The 25,810-nt window shown below is 46.7% G+C and overlaps 1 protein-coding gene across 1 annotated transcript; it reads right to left on the reverse strand.

The window, feature by feature from the left end:
• Positions 1-3,605: 3,605 nt before the first annotated feature.
• Positions 3,606-25,346, reverse strand: DNAJC19 (DnaJ heat shock protein family (Hsp40) member C19). Its single transcript, XM_073629502.1, has 6 exons — positions 25,187-25,346; positions 21,150-21,201; positions 18,714-18,787; positions 13,132-13,208; positions 9,327-9,397; positions 3,606-3,790 (listed from the first exon to the last, which is right to left on the reverse strand). Exons 1-6 carry the CDS (start codon positions 25,187-25,189, stop codon positions 3,720-3,722), a joined length of 348 nt encoding a protein of 115 aa, XP_073485603.1. The 5' UTR covers positions 25,190-25,346; the 3' UTR covers positions 3,606-3,719.
• Between the last annotated feature and the right edge of the window lie 464 nt (positions 25,347-25,810).

Raw genomic sequence — 25,810 nt, forward strand, 5'->3', positions numbered from 1 at the left:
TACAGGTTCTGTGGTTGATTAAGGTGGTAATTAAACTCACTTGATGTCTTATCTGCATTAAATTAGCCTCAGAACCTGTGCAATTCATATGTGTTCGGGTTTAAAGGGATGAGGTGGCAACTCTAGGGAAGGGGAGTCAATTTGGCATCTTTGCCCTGGGCCCTGGATGATCTAGTCCAGGCACTGTCCACTAGATCAGTGTTTCTCAACTCCAGTCCTCAAGGCTCCCCAACAGGTCATATTTTCAGGATTTCCATTATTTTGCACAGGTGATTTGATCAGCTTCACTGCCTTAGTAATTACCACAGCCGTTTCATCTGAGGGAAATCCTGAAAACATGATGTGTTGGGGCGCCTTGAGGACTGGAGTTGAGAAACGCTGCACTAGATCTCTGAAGGTACGCTGTGGTATCTGTCACCAAGGCATCAGTAGCAGATCCTTTCAGTCCTGTAAGTTGTGAGGTGGGGCCTCCATGGATCGGACTGGTCTTTCCAGTACATCCCATAGATACTCGATTGGATTGAGATCTGGAGAATTTGGAGGTCAAGACAACACCTCAAACTTGTTTCTGCGTTCCTCAAACCATTCTTCAACTCATCAGACCAGGCCACCTTTTTCCATTGCTCTGTGGTCCAGTTCTGAGACTCAGGTGCCCATTGTAAGTATTATTGGCTGTGGACGCGGGTCAGCATGGACACCCTGACCGGTCTGCGGCTACACAGCCCCATACATATCAAACTCTGTGCGTTCTGACACCTTTCTATCACAACCATTATTCACTTTTTCAGCAATTTGAGCTCCAGTAGCTCTTCTATTGGATCGGACTACGCAGGCCAGCCTTCCCTCCATCAATGAGCCTTGGATGCCCACGACCCTGCCGCTGGTTCTCCTTCCTTGGACCACTTTTGGTCAGTCCTGACCACTGCAGACCGGGAACATCCCACAAGAGCTGCAGTTTTGGAATTGCTCTGACCCAGCCATTACAAGTTGGCCCTTGTTTCAAATCCTTACGCTTGCCCATATTTTTCTGCCACGCATCAACTTCAGGGGCAACATGTTCACTTGCTGCCTAACTTATCCCACCCACTTTATCTGTCAGTGGTCATAATGTTAAGGCTGATTGGTGTATGGTCTGTATATGGTGTATGATGGTCGTATATCATTTGGGCACCCCCCTAAAATGACTGAGTTTAGGTGTTTCCAGTGAAGGGATTAAAGGCTGTCCCTGGCCAATGGAAGAATCCACCCTTCTAGTGGAGCTGCCCCCACACTACAAGGGTTAAGGTATGGAGAGGGTTGCAAAAAGCAGTCCTACTTACCTGCTTCCCTCAACGCTTCTCCTCTACTCCCCATGGTCTGGCAGTTGACTGTCCCTCAGTGCCCTCATGTACAATGCAGGGCTATAGGTCCAGCATTTAACTTGATGACATTAGAGAACTGCGACTGCCCAAGCATTGGGGGGGGGGGGGGGGGGGGGGTGTTAGAGACTCCACTGCAAGGGGGGGATTTTTCCATTCCCTGGAATTTAGCTGTAATGCTGCAGCATACAGACATGTTAAATTGTTTGCTTCCAACCTTGTGGTGACAGTTTGGTGAAGACCCTTTTCTGTTCCAGCTTGACTGTGCCCCTGTGTACAAAGCCATCTCCATAGAGACCAGTGTACCAGTCTGGTGTGGAGGAACTGGAGTTTCCTGCACAGAGCCCTGACCTCACCCCTACTGGACACCTTTGGGGTGAATTGGAATGCCGTATCTGAGCCATGTCTTCTCATACAACAGTGGTCACTTAATGGAGAACCGCGGTCCAGATCTGGACCAAGTGACACTCCTGTCCGGGACCAACAGCCCGCCAAGTCTGCAATTCTGGTTCCTCACCGCTGAGCAATCATTGGTTGGTAGGACCGGTGGTGTCCTAGCAACCAATGGCATCGTGTGTATGCTCCGCCCCTTGCAGCAAGCTTCCCCACCCAGCTTCTGCCCCCTGCAACTCACTTCTCCAGCTCACGCCCCCTACCTGGCCGACTAAAAGGAAAATATCCATCAGGTACAGGTACTATTCATGTGATGGGCTCTACCAGTCTATAGGGAGAAAGGGGCACCCTGCTGGCCACACCTGATTAAAGGGGACAACTGATGTAAAGGAGTATTCTGATTGGGGGACCTGATGTAAGGAGGCACTCTGATGGGCGCACCAGATATAAAAGGGGCACTCTGATGGGGGCACCCTGATGCAAAGGGGCATGTAATTCTGATATGTAAGTTTTCAAAAGTGTGCCACATCCCATAAAGAATGGAGAGAAAGAGAACCTCTGGGGGTGAGATTTTATAGGCACTACCAAAAGACAATGAAAGTAAAAATCATTTAAATTGATTTGCAGAAAAATAGATGAAATATTGAACAAGGTCATGAAAACTGAGGAATCGAGATATGCAAATTGACGATACAAAATCCTATACCCTAGTGCAGGGATATGCAATTAGCGGACCTCCAGCTGTGGCAAAACTACAAGTCCCATCATCCCTCTGCCTCTGGGCGTCATGCTTGTGGCTGTCAGAGTCTTGCTATGCCTCATGGGACTTGTAGTTCTGCCACAGCTGGAGGTCCGCTAATTGCATATCCCTGCACTAGGGTATAGGATTTTGTATCGTCAATTTGCATATCTTGATTCCTCAGTTTTCATGACCTTGTTCAATATTTCATGTAATTTTTCTACAAATAAATTTAAATGATTATTTTTACTTTCATTGTCTTTTGGTAGTGCCTATAAAATCTCACCCCCAGAGGTTCTCTTTTTCTCTACATGATGTAAAGGGGCACTTTGATGGGTGCACTTGATGTAAAGGGGCACACCGGATATGAAGGGGCACTCTGATGAGCACACTGAATATAAAAGGGGCGCTCTGGTTGGGGCACACCTGATGTAAGGGGGCACTCTAAAGAGCACAAGGGATATAAAGGGGACCTCTGATTGGGGCACCTGATGTGAGGGGCACTCTGATGGGCACACCGGATATAAAGGGGCACCCAATATATCAGGGATATGCAATTAGCGGACCTCCAGCTGTTTCAAAACTACAAGTCCCATCATGCCTCTGGGTGTCATGCTTGTGGCTGTCAGTCTTGCTATGCCTCATGGGACTTGTAGTTCTGCCACAGCTGGAGGTCCGCTAATTGCATATCTCTGCAACAGATTTTTGATAGACCTACAATAACTCAATCTTTCTTTCTCATTGCACAGACTTGAGATTCGGACCTCTGCTGGACGAAAATTTTAGCGACTGGACCTCCTTGATTTTTTTATTCATTACCCCCGTCATATAACATGAATATCTGAACTCATCAAGGCTAAATGGACAAAAATTTCCAGACACCCTCCAAAATCATAGGGGGAAGAAACGTGTACGAATACATCTGGGTTTTGGAATGGGATATCCAACAGGCTCATATGGGTGGGATGGTCCGGTGTCCACAAGCTTCTGGCCATGCGGTGTAGCTGACCAATAAAGACATAGCAACAAAATGTATTAGACTGGATTGTGGAGTACAAATAAAAGTCTGGGTGACATTCTTGAGCTGCAATCTTCTGCCATAAAATGAAGACGGATAAAGTGAGAATTCTGTTGATTTTATTGGTAAAGAATTTCCCATAAATGGAGATCACATTCTTCCAGGTAACAATTAAAAAGAGTTCAGAAAAAAAAAAGTCCATAGCAATCAGCTATTTCTTGGCCTGTGTTTCCAGCAGAGCCTTGGCTTCATTAATTTTGGTTGCAATGTATGGAGATCCGCCTGGAAAAGGGAGGAGATGATTACAGTGGTGAGTGGATGTTGGACATGGGGAGTAAATCTGTCCATTCCGGACAAAGAGATGATTTTCTTTATGGATCTCCACCTTCTCCTGACTGCCCCCCCCCCCCCATACCCCACAATCCTTTGCTGCACCTCCCGCCTGCTGGAGCCCTGGGTCATCTCGTACAATGAGCTGACATAGGACTAAAGTGTCTTGTCATCACCCCATATAACACTGCTCAGGCCTCTGACTGGGATTATTTACTAGAAGCAAATAGACTGAGCACTTTACAAGTGCAGTTGCTCCAGAGCTTAGTAAATGAGGAGAAGCTTTGCTGTCTGCCATCCTCCAATCACGTGCAAGCAAAAGTGCTGTTTTTTTTTTTTCCCCTTTTCTTTGCATGTGATTGGATATTATTTGCAAAGTGAATCTTCACCTCATTTATTAAGCTCTGTCTAGACTAGAGCAACTGCACTTGCAGAGTTCAATGTCTCTTTGCCTTTATTAAATCAACCCCATTGTCTGCCAAGGTGCCCAGCAGCTGTTGTGGAACCACAAGTCCCACGAGGCATTGAACAAAATGAAAAAAATAAATAAATAAAATGGGGAAAAAAAAAAAAACTACTAATAAATGTAAATGTGCTTACAGTGCATCCAGAAAGTATTCACAGTGCTTTACTTTTTCCACATTTCGTTATGTTACAGCCTTATTCCAAAGTGGATTAAATTGGAGTTCCACCCCCCCCAAAAAAAAAAAATTATTAATGTGCTTAAAACAAAAAAAAATTTTGGAGAAATTTATTTTTTTTTTACTCACCTCTAAATGCCTGTTGCTAGGGGGTCCCCTCGTAGTCTGCCTCCTTCGGCACCTGGGCTCCTGACGTCACTTCCCTCGGCGCAGGAAGGGAGATCACCCCCCCCCCCCTCTTGTCAATCATCTGGGACACGTGACCGGTCCCAGATGATTGCGCGGACAGTGACGGCGCGCGGCGCGGCTCGTGCATATGCAGTGGGTGCCCGGCTGTGAAGCCACAGCCGGGCACCCACAGTTAAGATGGCGGCGCCGCCGAGCGGAGAGGGGGGGGGGGGGGGGACGAGCGGGGCTTCAATCCCCCGCATCGCTGGACCCTGAGACTTTTAATTAATTATTTTTTTTAAAAGTGGGAACCCCGCTTTAAATTCATTATTTTCCTCAAACAATACCCCATAATGACAACGGCAAAGAAGTTTGAAATCTTTGCAAATTTATTAAAAAAAAAAAAAAAAAAAAAAAACGTACATGTACATAAGTAGAGGTCAGGACTCTGTGCAGGCCATTCAACTTCCTCCACCCCAAACTCGCTCATCCATGTCTTTATGGACCTTGCTTTGTGCACTGGTGCGCAGTCATGTTGGAACAGGAAGGGGCCATCCCCAAACTGTTCCCACAAAGTTGGGAGCATGAAATTGTCCAAAATGTCTTGGTATGGTGATGCCTTAAGAGTTCTCTTCACTGGAACTAGGGGGCCAAGCCCAACCCCTGAAAAACAACCCCCCACACCATAATCCCCCCTCCACCAAATGATTTGCACCAGTGCACAAATCAAGGTCTATAAAGACATGGATGAGAGAGTATATGTCATTTATGAGGACAACGTCTATTGTAGTGGGGGGGGGGGGGGGGGGGAGTATGTAGCGCTGGTAGATTTTCAATCTACTGCTTATAGGTAAATTTAGTGGGTTATCGGTTTTATACTTAGTCATATTTGCCTCTGTTCCAGCTTAGCTGATTTGCTTGTAGTTTCACACTGTGCCTGTGGGTGTCGTTGTCACCATGGGTCGGTGTTGGAAAGGCAACGCACTGAAGCGTATGAGTGCTCCTCTGTCCCGGAGATAACTCGGTGGAGGTGGTCCTCCGAGTTGCATTCTGGGAGAGGGTATTTATGGGACAGACGCCATGTTTTAGGGTTCGTTTTCGTTCCACCTGCTGGCCCTCCCGGCCGACGGGTATGTGTTAGGAGTACTACCGCGTGGTCCTCCGATCGGGAGGCCCACGTCGCTGCAGCGTGTGGGGGGGCTCAGAAGTCTGTCTGGGGCCTATCACAGCGGCAAGGGAATGGTCCTGGGCTGTCTGTCCTACGGGAAGAAGCTGGACAACTGAGAAGATCCCAGGGGAGGTCCCGTCATGGAAGGATCTTGCAGAGTGCTGGTCTGGAGAGGGGCCTGGTGACTCAGTTGGAGGACGTATCCTAAAGTTATCCTACCACGTAGTGCTGGGTCGGCTTAAAAGGTTCTAGTGCTGTGTTTGCTATTCATTGTAAACCATTACATCCTGTGGCAGAGGATCGTAGGGGTTTTGTTCCAATCAAGTCTGTGGCAGAGACTTTTGTTCGTGCTATGTACTGGCAGCTAGACAAGTGAGAGAGGCCTATCCAGGCAGGCAAAGATTCAACTCCACAGAGAGAGTATATTCATCTACAAGTTTCAATTCCTAATACTGCACTAAGAAAAGGTATTTGAGCTTCCCTGCAACTCTCCTTCAATCTCTTTCCTGCTACTTCCTTCAGTCTACGTTTATTAAAGCATTGGAAAAGATACTCAAGTGTCCGGTGCCTACATTGTCTGGTGTTAAACTCAACGGGACCCTAGACCCGGTTCTGGTGAAATAGAGATAACGAAGGTGACGGTAACAGCCCGCTATAAACCAGCAGCTCCACCATGAGTTATTGCCACACATACACAATATTATATATATATATATATATATATATATATATATATATATATACACATACACACATAATATATACACACACACACACATTATATATACAGTGGGGCAAAAAAGTATTTAGTCAGCCACCAATTGTACAAGTTCTCCCACTTAAAAAGATGAGAGAGGCCTGTAATTGCCATCATAGGTATACCTCAACTATGAGAGACAAAATGTGGAAGCAAATCCAGACAATCACATTCTCTGATTTTTGAAAGAATTTATTTGCAAATTATGGTGGAAAATAAGTATTTGGTCAATATCAAAAGTTCATCTCAATACTTTGTTATATATCCTTTGTTGGCAATGAAAGAGGTCAAACGTTTTCTGTAAGTCTTCACAAGGTTGTCACACACTGTTGCTGGTATGTTGGCCCATTCCTCCATGCAGATCTCCTCTAGAGCAGTGATGTTTTGGGGCTGTCGCTGGGCAACACAGACTTTCAACTCCCTCCAAAGGTTTTCTATGGGGTTGAGATCTGGAGACTGGCTAGGCCACTCCAGGACCTTGAAATGCTTCTTACGAAGCCACTCCTTCATTGCCCGGGCGGTGTGTTTGGGATCATTGTCATGCTGAAAGACCAAGCCACGTTTCATCTTCAATGCCCTTGCTGATGGAAGGAGGTTTGTAATCTCACAATACATGGCCCCATTCATTCTTTCATGTACACGGATCAGTCGTCCTGTTCCCTTTGCAGAGAAACAGCCCCAAAGCATGATGGTGCCACCCCCATGCTTCACAGTAGGTATGGTGTTCTTTGGTTGCAACTCAGCATTCTCTCTCCTCCAAACATGATGAGTTGCATTTCTACCAAACAGTTCTACTTTGGTTTCATCTGATCATATGACATTCTCCCAATCCTCTTCTGGATCATCCAAATGCTCTCTAGCAAACCTCAGACGGGCCCGGACATGTACTGGCTTTAGCAGGGGGACACGTCTGGCACTGCAGGATCTGAGTCCCTGGCGGCGTAGTGTGTTACTGATGGTAGCCTTTGTTACGTTGGTCCCGGCTCTCTGCAGGTCATTCACTAGGTCCCCCCCCCCCCTGTGTGGTTCTGGGATTTTTGCTCAGCGTTCTTGTGATCATTTTGACCCCACGGGGTGAGATCTTGCGTGGAGCCCCAGATTGAGGGAGATTATCAGTGGTCTTGTATGTCTTCCATTTTCTAATTATTGTTCCCACAGTTGATTTCTTCACACCAAGCTACTTGCCTATTGCAGATTCAGTCTTCCCAGCCTGGTGCAGGTCTACAATTTTGTTTCTGGTGTCCTTCGACAGCTCTTTGGTCTTCACCATAGTGGAGTTTGGAGTGTGACTGTTTGAGGTTGTGGACAGGTGTCTTTTATACTGATAACAAGTTCAAACAGTTGCCATTAATACAGGTAATGAGTGGAGGACAGAGGAGCCTCTTAAAGAAGAAGATACAGGTCTGTGAGAGCCAGAAATCTTGCTTGTTTGTAGGAGACCAAATACTTATTTTCCACCATAATTTGCAAATAAATTCTTTCAAAAATCAGATGTGATTGTCTGGATTTGTTTCCACATTTTGTCTCTCTTATTTGAGGTATAACTGTGATGACAATTACAGGCCTCTCTCATATTTTTAAGTGGGAGAACTTCCACAATTGGTGGCTGACTAAATACTGTGTGTGTGTATGTGTGTGTGTGTGTGTATATGTGTATGTGTATGTGTATATATATATATATATATATATATATATATATATATATATATATATATATATATATACACATATATACACATATATACACACACACACACACACACAATTAGCAAAATTATAAAAAAAAACGCAACACTTTTGTGTTTGCTCCTATTTATCATGAACTAAACTCTATGCTAAAGATCTACGACTTTTTCTATGTACACAAAAGGCCTATTTCTCTCAAATATTGTTCACAAATCTGTCTAAATCTGTGTTGGTGAGCACTTCTCCTTTGCCGAGATAATCCATCCACCTCACAGGTGTGGCATATCAAGATGCTGATTAGACAGCATGATTATTGCACAGGTGTGCCTTAGGCTGGCCACAATAAAAGGCAATTCTAATACTGGCCATACACTATACAAATTTTCTTATTCAATTTTCTTTAGGTTTACCTTCAAATATGTAGTACAAGGGCCCGCCTGATCATATAGACATGGAAAGTGTTTAGGTTTGTAGGTTTGACCTCATATTATATGGTTTTGGTAAATCTAAAGGAAAATTGAATAAGAAAATTGTACAATGTATGGCCAGCCTAAAATGTGTAGTTTTACTGTATTTGGGGGGTCCGAAAACCAGTCAGTATCTGGTGTGACCACCATTTGCCTCACCCAGTGCAGCACACCGGAGCCGCAGCGGAGATATGTGAAGTGGCCCCATTGAGAGCCGGTCAGAATCTCCTGTCATTGTGAATTGGATGCGGAGGAATCCTCATCCAATTTGCAACAGTGTGAACCCGGCCTCAATCAAATTGTAGTGTGAGAACAGAGAACACCCGGGGATCCCCCTTTTTTTTTCTGTGGCAAAAGATAAATAACTACAAATCCTGTATGAATTTCAGATGGAAAAGGACATTCCCCCCTTCTAGACTGCATGCTATTGAAGTGGAGGCCAAACTGCTTTACTTAACATGATGTAAAAAACAAAAAAACAAAAGCGACACAGAATGCATAACTGCAGCCAGGGCCGACCTCAACCAATCAGAACTCCAGTAGCAATGCAAACCGTAATAGTAGAAGAAAAGGAAAGAAGACGATATTTAGCGCTCCTCACCTTTGTCAGGATGGTTCAGCAGCATAATCCGTCTGTGAGCTTCTCTTATCTTTGTTATATTTGCGGTTGGGCTGCAACAAAAACAGGTCTGAATCAACACTTCATATATAAAAAAAAACCCGCCAAAGAAGTCAAGGTCAACATTAGAAAAAGGGGAGCTCCAGCCAATCAGATGGAGCAGAGGTCAGTGTAGCAAAGGGGGGGGGTGTTTCAGTAACAATACTGCATTTCACTGTTTACCTCCCTGGCGGTCATCCAGTGTGAGACTCGAGGGGAATTTTCATTACCAAAAGCGGTAATCCCCGAGAAACCATATTGTAGATTGTACATTTTCTCTGTTTAACCACTTCAATACCGGCACTTATACCCCCCTCCTGCCCAGGCCAAATTTTCAGCTTTCAGCTCTGTCACTCTTTGAATGACAATTGCGCGGTCATGCAACACTGTACCCAAATTAATTTTTTATAATTTTTTTTCACACAAATTGAGCTTTCTTTTAGTGGTATTTAATCACTGCTGGGGTTTTTATTTTTTGCTAAAAAAAAAATATATTTCATTGTTTGTTATAAAATATTGAAAAACAGGCAACTTTTCTCCTTTATTGATATGTGCACCGATAAGACGGCACTGATGGCATTGATAGGTGGCCCTGATGGGCACTGGTAAGCGGCAGTGCCTCTCCCTGTTCGGGAGGGATGTCCCTCTGTCAGAGGACGGCGATTGGCTTTTTTATTTCCCTCACGCTGTCAGCACGAGGAAAAAAGGAAGCTGATTACCTACCGATCTTCTGTTTACATCACGTGATCAGCTGTCATTGGCTGACATCTGATCACGTGGTAAGGGGCTCAGATCTGTGATCAGCCGAGTCTCATGTAAGGGTACGCGCTGTAGCCGTTTTCTATTTTCCATTGTAAATAAGATACAGGTTTATGAGATTTGCAAATCACATTCTGTTTTTTGTATATTTTACACAGCGACCCCCTTTTTTTTTTCTTTGGAATTGGGGTTGTAAAGAAATGTGGCATTAAAAATGCATAAAATGCATTTTTAAATTTGACTAGTAAGTAACTGAATTTGACTTGGTATAGGACACTTGTAGTCCATGTACAGCAGCCCTGATACTGGGAGGGGGAAGGGCCAGGCAGGTTATGCTACTTGCACATGAGCCAAGAAGGAACAGGATGGCAGGAGCAGAAGGATGTCAGAGGATCTAATCAGTCTGCTGCTGCTCCTTCATTGTCCAACCACAGGGCCAGGTGCAGTGAGGTGACCAACTTGTATTTTATAATCAGCCGGGCTGTGCAAATCTGAAGACTGGTTGGGACAGAAATACAAAAATCATTTTACATGTAGAAAAGCTCCCATATATTTTATCCGTGTCTGACCCGGAATTTAGTTTTTATTGGAATTGTCTTCGGATTTACAAGATTCTTCTAATCTTCTGGCTGGCAGGGAACGTGTCAGAGGATATGGTAAGTGGGTCACCCTCTCCTCTCATTCCATCACCTCCCCCACATCCAAAATACCAGCGTAGAGAGAAGGCGGCATAAACAAGCAGTGTAAACACATTGTCACTTCTACAAAGATGGATCTTTTCTACCAGAGACATATTTAAAAGGTGAAGTTTAATCTGCTTATAATTTTTTCTCTGGCTTCCCCTTTCTTCCTTTCATAAACATGCATATGAAATGCTTGGAATCACGTCATTCAGTGGCCTTAAAGGAGTTGTAAAGGCAGAAGGTTTTTCTTTTATCTTAAATGCATTCTATGTATTAAGAGAAAAAAACCTTCTGTGTGTAGCAGCCTCCCCAGCACCCCCTAATTACTTACCTGAGCCCCCTATTTCTCCAGCGATGTCCACGAGTGTTTCAGCTGTCCCAGACATTCCTTCTGATTGGCTGAGAGACAGCAGCGGTGCCATTGGCTTCCGCTGCTGTCAATCAAAATCGGTCAGCCAATCAGGGGAGAAAGGGGGCGGGGCCGGGTCGAGGCTCGGTGTCTGAATGGATACACGGAGCGCTGACTCAGCTCAGGTGCCCCCCATAGAAAGCTGCTGGCTGAGGGGCATTCACCAGAGGGAGGGGCCAGGAGCAGCAAAGAGGGACCCCAAAAGAGGAGGATCGGGCTGTTCTGTGCAAAACCATTACACAGAGCAGGTAAGTATAACATGTTTGTTATTTTTAACCAAAAAAAAAAAAAAAAAAAGGGGACTTGCACAGAGGAGGTAAGTATAATACATTTGTTATTCATTTTTTTAAAAGGAGCCTTTACAAATCACTTTAAAGTGGTTATAAAGGCAAAAGTTTTTGTTTTTTTTTACCTTAATGCATTCTATGCATTAAGTAAAAAACCTTCTGGGTGCAGCCCCCCCCCCCCTTATACTTTCCTGAGCCCCATCTCGATCCAGCGATGTGCACAAAAGCAGTGGCTCTCCCGGGTCTCTCTCTCTTCATTGGCTCACACAGCAGCATGTGTCAATCACAGCCAGTGAGCCAATGAGGAGAGAGCCCGGGGGCTGGGCGGAGCCGTGCTCTGTGTGTGAATGGACAATGTCATTCACAGGGGTGAGCCTGCTTGAGCTCCCCTACTGCAAAAGGGTTGCTATTGGGGGCAATCTACAGGGGAAGGGGCTTGGGGGAGAGGAGCCAGAACTGCCGGTGGAGGACCCAAAAAGTGTAGGATCGGGGCTGCTCTGTGCAAAACTATTGCACAGAGCAGGTAAGTATAACATGTTTTGGGGGTGTGACCTGCAGAGTATGTAGATGGTCGTGTGCCTAGAGTTAGCTCAGCCATATCTTCTCGTGTCCGATACCCCAGAACTAAATATAACACGTTTGTTTTTTTTTTTTATTACAACCTTTAGAATCACTTTAACTTTACAGCAATTCCTTCCTTAGACCATTTTCACACTGGGGCGGATTTCAGGCACTTTAGCGCTGTAACTAGCCCCTGCTAAGCGCCTGAAAACCGCCTCCCATTCATTTAAGTGTGACTTTTTACACTGTGGGCGGTTGCGCTTGTGGGACGTTTCAAAAAGTCCTGCAAGCATCATCTTTGGGGGCGGGTTGGGAATCGCTGTATTTAGCACTCCCAAAACACCCCTGCCCATTGGAACGAATGGGCAGCGATTCCGAAGCGCCTGGAAAGCGCTTCGGAAGCGCCGCAACACGAGAGCTTTTAACCCCTTCTTTGGGGTTAAATGCACCCCACTAGCTGCCGAAAAGCGCCGCTTAAACAGCGGTAAAGAGCCGCTAAAACGAGCGGCGCTTTGCTGCGAACGCGCCCGGGGCCCCAGGGTGAAAGGAGTCTTATAATACACAGCGCTTGTTATACATATATCAGCGTCTCACGGTGAAGAAATCTGTGGTTACTAAATGTTTTTGGAATCGGTGAATATATTTAGACTTACAATCAATGTAGTAGTCGGCGCTACTACAGAGATAGACTTGGTCTTCCAGTCCCTGCTCGTGTCCTATACAAGAAGCCGCCCCCCCCCCCAATGTACACTGACCACTAGAGGTTGCTCACTGGGCGCTGTCGCCATTATAGAATGCTTTGTGTTCTTTTCAATAAATACAAGGGAATTTCTTGTTGGTGGAAGTGGAAAAAAAAAAAAGGAGCAATGTATGGCCAGCGTTAATCTGCAGCAAACAAAAGTAAAGGAGTAATTGAGCAAAAATGTATGGGTGGGGGGGGGGGGAGGGGTTCTGGGGGAATGATGTCAGGACATAGAAAAAGTGGGTAAAACACACACTTAGAATGAGATCATTTGTATTTATTGATGATGTGGCTCTTCGCCCCTTACCTGACTCCCAACACCAGGGCAGCTTCCCTTTTAGTCATTTTGGGTTCAAATCCACCTTTGTAATAACCGCCAAATGCCTAAAAGGAAAAAAAAAAAAAAAAAAAAACAATTTGCAATAAGTTCTTACAGACTGGCAAAGTGTAGTATTAAAAAAACAAAAAAAAAAAAAAATAAAACAATTTTTGAAGGAATCTATACAGACAAATACAGGAAGTGCCACTGCCAACCTAATTTTTAAAGGCATTGTATCTTTCAAATTTTTGTTGTTGTTTTAACTCAGTATTAGTGTAGTTTGTTTGCCTTACCTTGTAATATTTGGCTCACATGTTGTAGTTTTAGTTTGTAGTGTCATGGCTGATCGATTCCTCTCGGTCCATTTATTACTGCAGCTAGCCTGTCCCTTTTCACCAGAGGTACAGGCTTCTTGTTCCAGGTCACACAGCATCCATTGCATACCCAGCCATTTTCTCTGTGATTCATCACAGATATGGGAGTGCTAATGTAATGGAAGACTCCATGGTGATCTCTCTGTTAACCACTTCAATACCGGGCACTTCCCACCTTCCTGCCCAGTACAATTTTCAGCTTTCAGCGCTGTCACGTTTTGAATGATAACTGCAAAGTCATGCCACGCTGTACCCAAACTAAATTTTTATGATTTTTTTCACACTAATAGAGCTTTCCTTTGGTGGTATTGGATCACCTCTGGGTTTGAAAAAAGTTCCTTGTTTCGGTTACAAAACTTTGTAAATAAGTAATTTTTCTCCTTCACTGACGGGCACTTATGAGGCTGCACCGATTGGCACTTATAGGCGGCACTGATAAGCAGCCCAGGTGGCACCGATGGGCACAGAGTGCCAACCCTAATGGCCACTGATTGGCATCCCTGGTGGGCATCCTGGATGGGTCTGCATTGATAATCAATGTGCTGATTATCAGTGCAGACCCCCCCTATCAGGAGAGCAGCCGATCGGCTCTCTTCTACTCATGCCTGTCAGTGCGAGTAGAGGAAAAGCCGATACATGGCTTTTCTTGTTTACACTGTGATCAGCTTGATGGGACACCGCTGATCACAAGGAAAAGAGCCTACGTCATAGGCTCTTTATCTAGATCGGAGATGCGGTGTGTCAGATTGACACACCACCGATCGGCACGCGTTTGTGTCTTATCTTGCTGGACGTCATATGGCGCCCAGTCAGGATAACAGAACCACTTTCCTATGCTATATGGCGGGCGGGAAGTGGTTAAAGTGATTGTAAAGTCTCCTTTCTTTTTGGGTTAAAAATAACAAACATGTTATACTTACCTGCTCTGTGTAATTGTTTTGCACAGAGCAGCCCCAATCCTCTTCTTCTCGGGTTCCTCTTTGCTGTTTCTGGCCCCTCCCTCCTGTTCAGTGCCCCCTGTCAGAAACCATGAATCAGTCCGAGACAGAAGTGCAGTTAAAAATCACACCTGTTTAAGGGCCCTTTCACACTGGGGAGGTTTGCAGGCTCTATTGCACTAATAATAGCGCCTGCAAACCGACCCGAAACAGCCGCTGCTGTCTCTCCAGTGTGAAAGCCCCGAGGGCTTTCACACTGGAGGGGTGTGCTGGCAGGACGGGAAAAAAAGTCCTGCTAGCAGCATCTTCGGAGCGGGGAAGGAGCGGTGTATACACCGCTCCTTCCCATTGAAATCAATGGGACAGCACGGCTATACCGCTGGCAAAGCGCCTCTGCTGAGGCGCTTTGCGGTGATTTTTAACCCTTTCTCGGCCGTTAGCGGGGGTAAAACCGCCCCGCTAGCGGCTGAATACCGATGGTAAAGCGCCGCGTTTACCGCCGACGCCGTCCCAGTGTGAAAGGGCCCTTATAATAATAGTAAAGGGTAAACAGAGCAACGTAGTCAAATCATAGCCAGAGTTAGGTAACCGGAACGGATAATCAGACAAGCCAGGATGTCAGGGAGCCAGAGATCCGCGTACTTCAGGACAGGCCAGGAAATCAGGAAACCAGAGAATCAGCGTAGTGGAACAGCAAGCAGGATCAGGAATTAGAAGGGACGTCAGCCAAGCAAGTCTTTAACAGGTACACAGGAGAGAGTCTCTGGATGTGTTGACAAAGGCGGAGAGGAACTGAACTGCTTAAGTAACCATCAGGACTAACGAACAGGATATCATCATCATCATCAGGTGAGTCACTGTGCAAAAGATTGGAGCTGGCAATTAACGGACAGCTGAGCGGCCTGCTCTGAGCCCAGCCCTGACACCCCCACAGCAAGCAGCTTGCTATGGGGGCACCTGACCCGAGCCACAGCTCCCTTTGTCCATTCAGACATGGAGCCGTAGCCTGGCCACGCCCCCTCTCTCTCCTCATTAGCTCAATAAAGTTGATTGACAGCAGCGGGAGCCAACGGTGCTGTGCTACCGGCTCAGCCATTTCAAGGGGGAGAGTCCCGGGCAGCCGAGACAACCCTGCAACATCGCTGGACAAATATGGGGCTCAGGGTAAGTATTAGGGGGGCTAATGCACACAGAGGGCTTTTTAGCTTACTGCATAGAATGCATTAAAATAAAAAAACCTTCTGACTTTACAACTCCTTTAATTGCTCTGCCCATTTGTCAGATCTAATTACAGTGTAGCTCTTACCTGCACAGCACTAGACTGAGAGACTCGGGGATGTGGGATATATAGAATCTTCAGAGGAAGTGTCAGTTCTCATACTACAGACAGAGGCCATGCATTACCCTGCGCAGTGCCATGCCTCCTGTTTGAGCACAAACAGAAACTTCTGACACAGGAGTGTGTATACAGGGCAACAAATGACAGCATGAAATTACAGGATCAACCCACATCTGAAGGTGCAGGTAGAAAGGTTTAAAAAGTGGTTGTAAGCCTAGTTACACCACTTTTCCCTATAGGTAAGCCTATGTAAGGCTTACCTGTAGGTACTGAAAATATCTCCTGAACCTGCACGGATTAGGAGATATTTACCGTAAACGCTTGCGCCATCATCGGTGCATACGCACTGAAGAAAGGGCCTGCTTGTGCTGTTTCCGTGACCGCCGGCTCCCATGTGCAGGCACGGGAGCAACGTCATCACAGCTCCTGCCAATCACATCGCTGGAGCCCGCAAACCCCGAAATAATGCCGGGAGGCATGTCACCGGGCACAGCGGTGTGCGGGGACTGCTGCAACAGCTTCGATCTAAGGTAAGTATTTCATTCAGTACATACTAGCTCATTATGCCTTTGTCTTGCAGGGTTTGAAAAAAAAATAAAAATATATATATCCAAAAATGAGGGGGGTGGTCTTGTTTAGGACAAAGGTGTATTTTTGGCTGGAACTCCGCTTTAAGTCACATCTGAAATGCCAAGGCGCCACTGCAAGGTGTATATAAAATAGGTACAAAAAAAAACAAAAAAAAAAAAACACAAAAAAGTCATCGCAAGGTGCCAGGAAATGTACAAAACAGGCAGCCTGTAGTGGGTGGAGCCTGCTGGGTCCCTCCTACCGCTCACTGCTGCTCTCTCTCCTTGTGCCAGGTGACTGGTCTTGTCTCCGCCCCCCTCCTGTAATTTTCTATAGACAGCTTGTAGTGGGTGGAGCCTGCTGGGTCCCTCCTACCGCTCACTGCTGCTCTCTCTCCTTGTGACGGGTGACTGGTCTTGTCTCCGCCCCCCTCCTGTAATTTTCTATAGACAGCTTGTAGTGGGTGGAGCCTGCTGGGTCCCTCCTACCGCTCACTGCTGCTCTCTCTCCTTGTGACGGGTGACTGGTCTTGTCTCCGCCCCCCTCCTGTAATTTTCTATAGACAGCCTGTAGTGGGTGGAGTCTGCTGGGCCCCTCCCTCAGCTCTGCTCTCTGCACAGGTTATGTACAGCACAGTGATGATGTCACTGCTACATTTACAAGATGATATCAGGGTTTGTAAAAAGAGTTGAGTGAACACAAAGTGGATTTATAGCCTTTCTGACCACTGAAGAATGTATTTCAATGAAAGTTTTTATGTCTGCATTTCAGGTTTAACATGCACTCCATCTGGAGTGCATGTCCCTCAACAGTCACTCTTCCGGGAGTGGAGACCAGCGATCCAGCGTTGGAAGTCCCGGCCACCCGCCGTCTAGTGTGGTCCGCCCCCCTTTGTGACATCATCACGTGGCTGCAGTCTGCTGAAGCCTGAGAGAATCCCGCCACTGGACAGCCAATGGGTACCGTCCACATCACCCAGGCAGTGATATAGATACTCAAAGAATGGACTCACCCATTCAGCAGTCCAGTAGAAGAGAAGACGCAGGACATCACATGACAGCAAATTTAGGGGGAGTATTTGGGGCTTTTGCATTTTAAAAAAATTTATTATAGAAACTGATGTAGCAATTAGCTAATGGGGGGTGAGGGTATTACTGAGGGGGTCAAACTGGCGACCCTCCAGCTGTTGCAGAATTACAAGTCCCATCATGCCTCCGGCTGTGGGAGTCATGCTTGTAACTGTCAGCCTTGCAATGTCTTATGGGACTTGTAGTTCCGCAACAGCGGGAGGGCCGCCAGTTTGACACCTGTGATGTAGATGGATCACAACATGAATGTAGATGAATAGATGTTGTATTAAGCTCCCAGGGTTGCTGCAGCACTTTCTCTAAGCTTGTGCCAGATAGTACACTGAGGATAGGAGGGGGTGGCAATGGTGCTGGCTGTAGCTCCCTCATAGGAATGCCAATTAATTGGGCTTCAGCCTGGGGTGGACACGAAAACACTGAGAAAGGGAAGGGGAATGGCTTTAAATGCTGGCTGGGCTCCAGCCTGGGGTGGAAGTGACAGCCAGCTCAGCTATAATAAAGAAAGAAAAAAAGAAAAAAGGAGGTCCATAGCACGGATCAACAACTGTTTTGTGGTTTTGGTTATACTTGTTCTTAAAAATAATATTAATATATATATCATATATATATATATATATATATATATATATATATATATATATATATATATATATATATATATATATATATATATATATATATTTAAAGACTTGAAACTATTAACAAATAAAGATAAAATATCCATTTAATAAATGGGTCGAACATAAAAAAATAAAAATAAAATAAAAAAGTACCCCAAAAATAGGGCTGGGAGATTTTCTTAAAAAAAAAAAAAAAAAAAAAAAAAAAAAAAAAAACTTGATTCACGACTCGAATCGAGTTTTTTTTTCTTTGCAAACCGCGCCGGTCCTGAGTCGCTGCGGGCATGAGCTTTTAGGCGAGGCCGCGGCTTCGGCCTAGTCCGCGGCGTCCGGCCTCGCGGACTAGGCCGAAGCCGTGGCCTCACCTAAAAACTCCTTGCCCGCAGCTCTTCAGGCCCGGCGCGGTGTCAGGTTGCGGCGTCCGGCCGTAGCCGCGGACTAGGCCGAAGCCGCGGCCTCGCCTAAAAACTCATGCCCGCAGCGCCTCGGGACCGGCATGGTGAAAAAAAAAAAAATCTAAAAAAATCAATTTGCTTAAATTTTGAATCGATTTGACCTCTCAACTCGATTCAAGATTTAAATCCATTTTTTTCCCAGCCCTACCCAAAAAACAGTTATAGCCTCCCCTTTAAGAAACTCACCGACTTTGGCAGGGTCTGTATAGCTTGCTTCACTTGAGGCTCCAGGTGTTTGAAAGCTTGTAAAACGTAACGGCCTAAAAAAAAAAAAAAAAAAAAACATATGAAAAAGGTTTAAAATGTGCCGATGTCTCTGAATACTAGACACTATCTCGTTCTGTGTTTTAGGATGAAATATTATGATGGAGAATAATCATACAGGGCCCAATAAAAACTATGCACTGCAATAATGCACAGCACATGTTCGTGTGTCGTGGTGCCATTTATTTCCAATGGTATCCCAAGGTGCCACCCGTCTCCCCTGTGTGTTACATTACCAAAAATGGTGCACGGCCGATCTTCGCTCTACTGTGGTGCTCTTGGTAGGCTGTTTAATGCAACCGATGGGGCTGGATAGGTGTGCATGGACCCTTAGGATGCGTCTGCACAGCTGTGCCGTGTTCTTCATTTGAAAGGACAGCCTGCAGCATTTTTTGGCAGCAAGTGTCATCCGATGTCCAGCAACACAAGTGCGTAGAGAAGGTTTTGGGGAGCCATTCAGAATATTATGCAATTGAAACGCAATTCAGCGGCCGTCCTCACCACCCCTTCTAACCACTTCCTGCCCAGCCTATTGTCAAATGACGGCTGGGCGGGACATTTGTCGTCTCGGTCATATGAGATCCGACCAGAATGGGCCGCAATCTGTCACAGCTGTGTCCACCAGACACAGCAGATGACTGATCAGTGCACCAGCCTCCTGACAGTATCATGTGATTCCTGTGACCAATCACAGCGGAGCATGTGACATTTGTACACAATGGATGGCTTTGATTCATGCTATTCATTGTGTACAGCTTATGTTGCTAGCTATGATTGGCCACAGTGCTCACATGGTAGACAGAGCCAAGCACAGCCCATCTGCACCATGTGATTAGCGGTGGCCAATCATTTGTAATCATAAGGAAACACATGGAATGAATCCGTTTTATTTAGTAAAAATGGTTGCCTATACCAGTGAAATTCACAGTTATAAGCAATCATAATGTGTAAAAAAAAAAAAAAAAAAATTATATATATATATATATATATATATATATATATATATATATATATATATCCCCACTACTGACTGCTGAGGTCCAAGGGCCACATGCATATACCAAAGGGCCACAGGTTAGGCACCAGGGAAATAGATAGTCGCCACCAGAACCAACATCCTCACTGAGCTCATCGAAAGATCTACTCTTGTTCTTGGGACAACTAATCACATTAGTGTCCTCAGTCCCCTCCCCCATCTTTCATATCAGAGTATTCAGCCCCACCCCCCCAAAAACAGATTCCTCAGTCACTTCCCATTTCACATCACAGTCTCCCCCCCCCCCCTCCATTCACATCACAGTCCCCCCCCCCTCCATTCACATCACAGTCCCCCCCCCCTCCATTCACATCACAGTCCCCAGTCCACCCCCCCCCTCCATTCACATCACAGTCCCCCCCCCTCCATTCACATCACAGTCCCCAGTCCACCCCCCCTCCCTCCATTCACATCACAGTCATCAGTCCCCCCTTCACATCACAGTCCCCAGTCCTGTCTACCCTCCTTTTACATCACAATCCTCAGTCTTCCCCCTCCCCCATCACAGCCCCCCCCCCCCCTCCTTTTACATCACAGTCCCTAGTCCACCCCCCCTCCATTCACATCACAGTCCCCAGTCACCCCCCCCCCCCCACTTTCAGATCACAGTCCCGTCTCCCCTCTTTTTACATCACAATCCTCAGTCTCCCCCCTCCCCCCCATCACAGTCCCCAGTCCCCCCCCCCCCTCCTTTCACATCACAGTCCCCTGTCCACCCCCCCTCCATTCACATCACAGTCCCCCCCCCCTCCATTCACATCACAGTCCCCCCCCTCCATTCACATCACAGTCCCCCCCCCCTCCATTCACATCACAGTCCCCCCCCCCCTCCATTCACATCACAGTCCCCCCCCCCTCCATTCACATCACAGTCCCCCCCCCCTCCATTCACATCACAGTCCCCCCCCCCTCCATTCACATCACAGTCCCCCCCCCCCTCCATTCACATCACAGTCCCCCCCCCCCTCCATTCACATCACAGTCCCCCCCCCCTCCATTCACATCACAGTCCCCCCCCCCTCCATTCACATCACAGTCCCCCCCCCCCTCCATTCACATCACAGTCCCCCCCCCCCCCTCCATTCACATCACAGTCCCCCCCCCTCCATTCACATCACAGTCCCCCCCCCCTCCATTCACATCACAGTCCCCCCCCCTCCATTCACATCACAGTCCCCCCCCCTCCATTCACATCACAGTCCCCCCCCCTCCATTCACATCACAGTCCCCAATCCACCCCCCCACCTCCATTCACATCACAAAACAGGAAAACAGAGGGAGGTCCAACAAAAACACACAGCAACGTTCAATCCAAAACTTACCAGCAAATCCCGCAACGGCGAGAGTCAGTCCGGCCACTACCATCGTACTCGCCTGGAAAGAAAAAAAAACAAAAAAAAACACAACGAACAATCAGCAAACTGTCACTGCAAGAAAACGTCCCGCAATTTATAATATATCCGAAGACAAAACTTGTTTTTCCAATTTTTTTAATCAATCAGTTGAAGACCGGAGCAATTCTGATACTTTATGTTTACATGTAACAATTCGTATTCTTTTTGCTTAAAAAGTTACTTAGAACCCCCAAACATTATATACACACACGCAGTGTTAATCTCGTCAACTAAAACATTTTAGTCGACTAAAATATGATTGAAACTAAAACAACTGAGGATGACGACTAAAACTGAATCGAAATTTGCTGCCAAAATTAACACTGCGACACACATGAATTTTCATGCAAAAAGACACAATATAATGCCCAATTTTTGGGGGTAAAGTAAAAAAAAAAAAAAAAAAAAAAAAAAAAAAAAAAAAAAAAAAGATGACGTTACGCTGAGAAAATAAATACAGAACACGTCACGCTTTAAAAACGCGCACACTCGTGCAACAGCGACAGACGGCGTACATTTTACTATCCATAGGCAAAGCTTTACCAACTTCAGCCCTGGAAGATTTACCCCCCCCATGACCAGGCCATTTTTTGCGGTACGGCACTGCACTATTTTAACTGACAATTGCGCGGCCGTGCGACACTGTACTCAGATAAAATTGATGTACTCCCCCCCCCCCCCCCCCCACAGCTTTCTTCTTTTGGTGGTATTTGATCACCTCTGCGGTTTTTATTTTTTGCGCTATAAACAAAGAAAAAGAGCGACAATTTTGAAAAATAAAAAAAAATATATATTTTTTTACTTTCTGCTATTAACCACTTGACCACTGGGCACTTAAACCCCCTTCCTAACTAGGGCTGGGAGATTTTCTTAAAAAAAAAAAAAAAAATCTTCGATTCTCTTAAAAAAAACTCAATTCACGATTCGAATCAAGTTTTTTTTTGGAAACCGCATGAGCTTTTGGGCGAGGCCGCGGCTTAGGACTAGTCTGCGGCGTCCGGCCTCGCGGACTAGGCCGAAGCCGCAGCATCACCTAAAAACTCCTTGCCCGCAGCTCTTCAGGCCCGGCGCGGTGTCCGCGCCGGTCCGGAGGCGCTGCGGGCTTGAGTTTTCAGGCGAGGCCGCGGCTTCGGCCTAGTCCGCGGCGTCCGGCCGTAGCCGCGGACTAGGCCGTAGCCGCGGCGTCGCCTAAAAACTCATGCCCGCAGCGCCTCTGGACCGGCGCGGTGAAAAAAAAAAAAATCGATTTGCTTAAATTTTAAATCGATTTGACCTCTCAACTCAAGATTTAAATCGATTTTTTTCCCAGCCCTATTCCTAACCAGACCAATTTTCAGCTTTCGGTGCTCTCACACTTTGAATGACAATTACTCAGTCATGCAACACTGTACCTATATGACATTTTTGTCCTTTTTTTCACACAAAGAGAGCTTTCTTTTGGTGGTATTTAATCACCGTTGGGTTTTTTATTTTTTGCTCTATAAATCAAAAAAAGACTGAAAATTCGATAAAGAAAAAAAAAAAAAAATTCTTTGTTTCTGTTAAAATTTATTTCAGAGTATTGGTGAGTATTGGTAGAGTTTGGGGCAGAGTATTGCACAGTATTGCAGATTATTAGTCATGACGCCGGCTCCTCCCTCCCCTCTCTGTACCGATCTGTACAGTGCGAGGGGAGAAGGGGAGAGATTGCAGCAGCGCTGTGGGCTGGATGTTTAGTGCCAACAGTGCTGCTGCAATCTCTCCCTCGCACTGTACAGATCGGTACAGAGAGGGGAGGGAGGAGCCGGCGTCATGACGCCGTTTTGTTTACATGTGATCGCTCCGTCATTTGACAGAATGATCACGTGGTAGACGCCCGCTATCAGCGGCTATTTACCATGATCCGTGATGCGCCGAGTCCGGTCACGGATATTCCCGGGGGCGCACGGGAGCAACATTCTGGAAGGACGTCCACCCAGAATAAGCCGACCGCGCTCTAGCCATCTTTCGGCTATGGCCCGGTCGGCAAGTGGTTAAACACGTCCAAAAAGAGAAAAAAAAAAAGAAAAAAAAAATCGAATTTCTTAATAAATTTTAGCCAATGTGTATTCTGCTACATGTTTTTGGTAAAAAAAAAAAAAAAAAAAAAATCACAATAAGCGTATATTGATTGGTTTGCGCAAAAGTTAGGGCCTTTTCACACTGGGGCGGTTTTCAGGCGCTATTGTGCTAATAATAGCGCCTGCAAACCGACCCGAAAGTGCCGCTGCTTTGATTCCAGTGTGAAAGCCCCCGAGGGCTTTCACACTGGAGCGGTGCGCTGGCAGGGTGGGAAAAAAAGTCCTACTAGCAGCATCTTCGGAGCGGGGAAGGAGCGGTGTATACACCGCTCCTGCCCATTGAAATCAATGGGACGGCGCGGCTATACCGCCGGAAAAGCGCCTCTGCAGAGGCGCTTTGCGCTGGTTTTTTTTAACCCTTTCTCGGCCGCTAGCGGGGGGTAAAACCGGCCGAATACCAACGGTAAAGCGCCGCTTACAATAGCGGCGCTTTACCGCCAACGCCGCCCCCGCGTGAAAGGGCCCTTATCGCGTCTACAAACCATGGGATAGATTTGGGGACTTTTTATTTATTTTTTACTAGTAATGGTGGTGATCAGCGATTTTTAGCCTAGACTGCGACATTGCGGCGGACAAATCTAATCAAATCACTAAGTGACACTTTTTGGGGACCGGCGACACCAATACAGTGATCGGTGCTAAAAAAATATGCACTGTCACTGTATAAAAGACACTGGGGAGGGGTTAACATCAGGGGGCGATCAAAGGGTTAAATGCGTTCCCTGGGGATGCTTTCTAACTGTAGGGGGGGGGGGAGGTGCTTTGACTAAAGGAAAAGGAAAACAGAGATCCGTGTTTGTGCTTAGCAGAAACAATGAGAACTCCCATTTTCCTTTCTGGGATAACAGCGATCTGCCTTGTTTACATGGACCAGACCAACGCTCTGCCTTTCAACGAACGCTCGCCGGATCACGGCGCGCACGAGAATCACATACAGGTACGTGATTTTGCGCTAAAGGGCCACTCTGCCGCAGTATATGTACGTGGGGGCGGTCCTTAAAGCGGAGTTCCAATCAAAAGTGGAACGTCCGCTTATCCGTCTCCTCCGGTGCCACATTTGGCACCTTTCAGGTGGAGGGGGGAGGGGAGGACAGATATCTGTTTTTGACAGGTACTGTTTCCCACTTCCAGGAGACCGGACTGATCTCCCGGAAGTTCGCCCCTCCCCCTTCCTCTACCACCAGACCAATTAGAAGGTGCAGCGTGCGTTGCACATGTGCAGTAGGGAACCCACTGTTGAGCCAAAAAAAAAGGCTTCACTGCCGGGTTCCCTTACCAGGAATTGCGGCGGCAACACCCGTCAGCCGACCCGAAGATCAACTGGATCGTCCTCATCCCGGGACCCCTAGAAAGGTAAGTGTCCCAATATTAGAAACAGGAAGTGAGATGAAATCCCTCCAAGCGGGGGAGGGACGGGACTAGTGTCCTCATTGGAAGATTTCTCCCCTCTTCCTGTTCTGGGGACAACCCAATACTTGGGATTTTCTTTCACGTCAATGATGTCACCAACATCCAACCCTCACCAATGGCTCGGCTGCCGCTGATTGGCTGGGCACTGACAGCCCAAACCCGAGCACTTTCAGACTAGTATCACTCAAACAGGAAGTGAGGGGAGGGGTTAAAAAAAAATGTATGGTTGTCACCAAACAGGAAGCGCAGGAAATCTTCCAATGGGGACAACGGTGTCAGTTGCCGATTTTCTGTTCGGCAAGGCAGACTGCAAAAAATCCTTCACTATTTAATCCAAACAAAGGATGAGATGACATGTGCAGGACTGAGGCATGAGGCACACAGGGGCCTCTGCTGCTGGCCCCGCCCACAATAAAAGGGGCAGCCTCCATTGTTCAAGTGACCCCGCCCACTCACCATAATGCCAGCTCTGTGAGGGCAGCTTTTACGGTGTGACCCTCATGAACGACTCTTCTTCACCCGTAACCCTCAGCCTGGAATCTGGGAACGTTCCGCCCACAGCTGATGTCACTTCCGCACCTCCCACTCCCTAACCCCGCCTCAAACACCCAACTTAGGGTTTCCTTTTTTTAAGTGTGCGCACGCGCAATTCCATTCCTTCAGCGGCGTAAACCCCGCCCACTACACCCCATATGATGTCCGAGCTGCGCGCGCCGTACTGTCCTTGGCCAATCAATTCACTTTTCTTCCCAACATCGGAGTAAACCCCGCCCGCTACACCCCCATATGAGGCTGAGCTGCCGTGCGCCGTACTGCCCTCCTGGCCAATCATGTACACTTTTCATTCCTACATCAGGCTAAAACCCCGCCCACTACACTCCCGCGGGTGGCCGAGCCGCACGCCGTACTGTCCCGGCCAATCATGTCACTTCTTCCTCTTCAGCGGCGTAAACCCCGCCCCTCTATGCCCCAGCCCGAGCTGTGCGAGCCCCCTACCGTTCTGCACCAATCGCGAGCTCGCCTTCTGCACGTGGAGTTCAACGGGGCGTGCCAAGCACTGCCTTTTTTTTTGTTTGTCTG

This window comes from Aquarana catesbeiana, linkage group LG05, assembly GCF_042186555.1.
Source record: "Aquarana catesbeiana isolate 2022-GZ linkage group LG05, ASM4218655v1, whole genome shotgun sequence".
Lineage (NCBI taxonomy): Eukaryota > Metazoa > Chordata > Amphibia > Anura > Ranidae > Aquarana > Aquarana catesbeiana.

What these genes read in the sequence shown, in the direction of transcription:
- DNAJC19 (XM_073629502.1), bottom strand. An exon ending in TACAGACCCTGCCAAAGTCG is followed by an intron (nt 13,209 to 18,713) that starts GTGAGTTTCTTA and finishes TTTTCCTTTTAG; the next exon opens with GCATTTGGCGGTTATTACAA. An exon ending in GCTGAACCATCCTGACAAAG is followed by an intron (nt 3,791 to 9,326) that starts GTGAGGAGCGCT and finishes TCCCTTTTCCAG; the next exon opens with GCGGATCTCCATACATTGCA.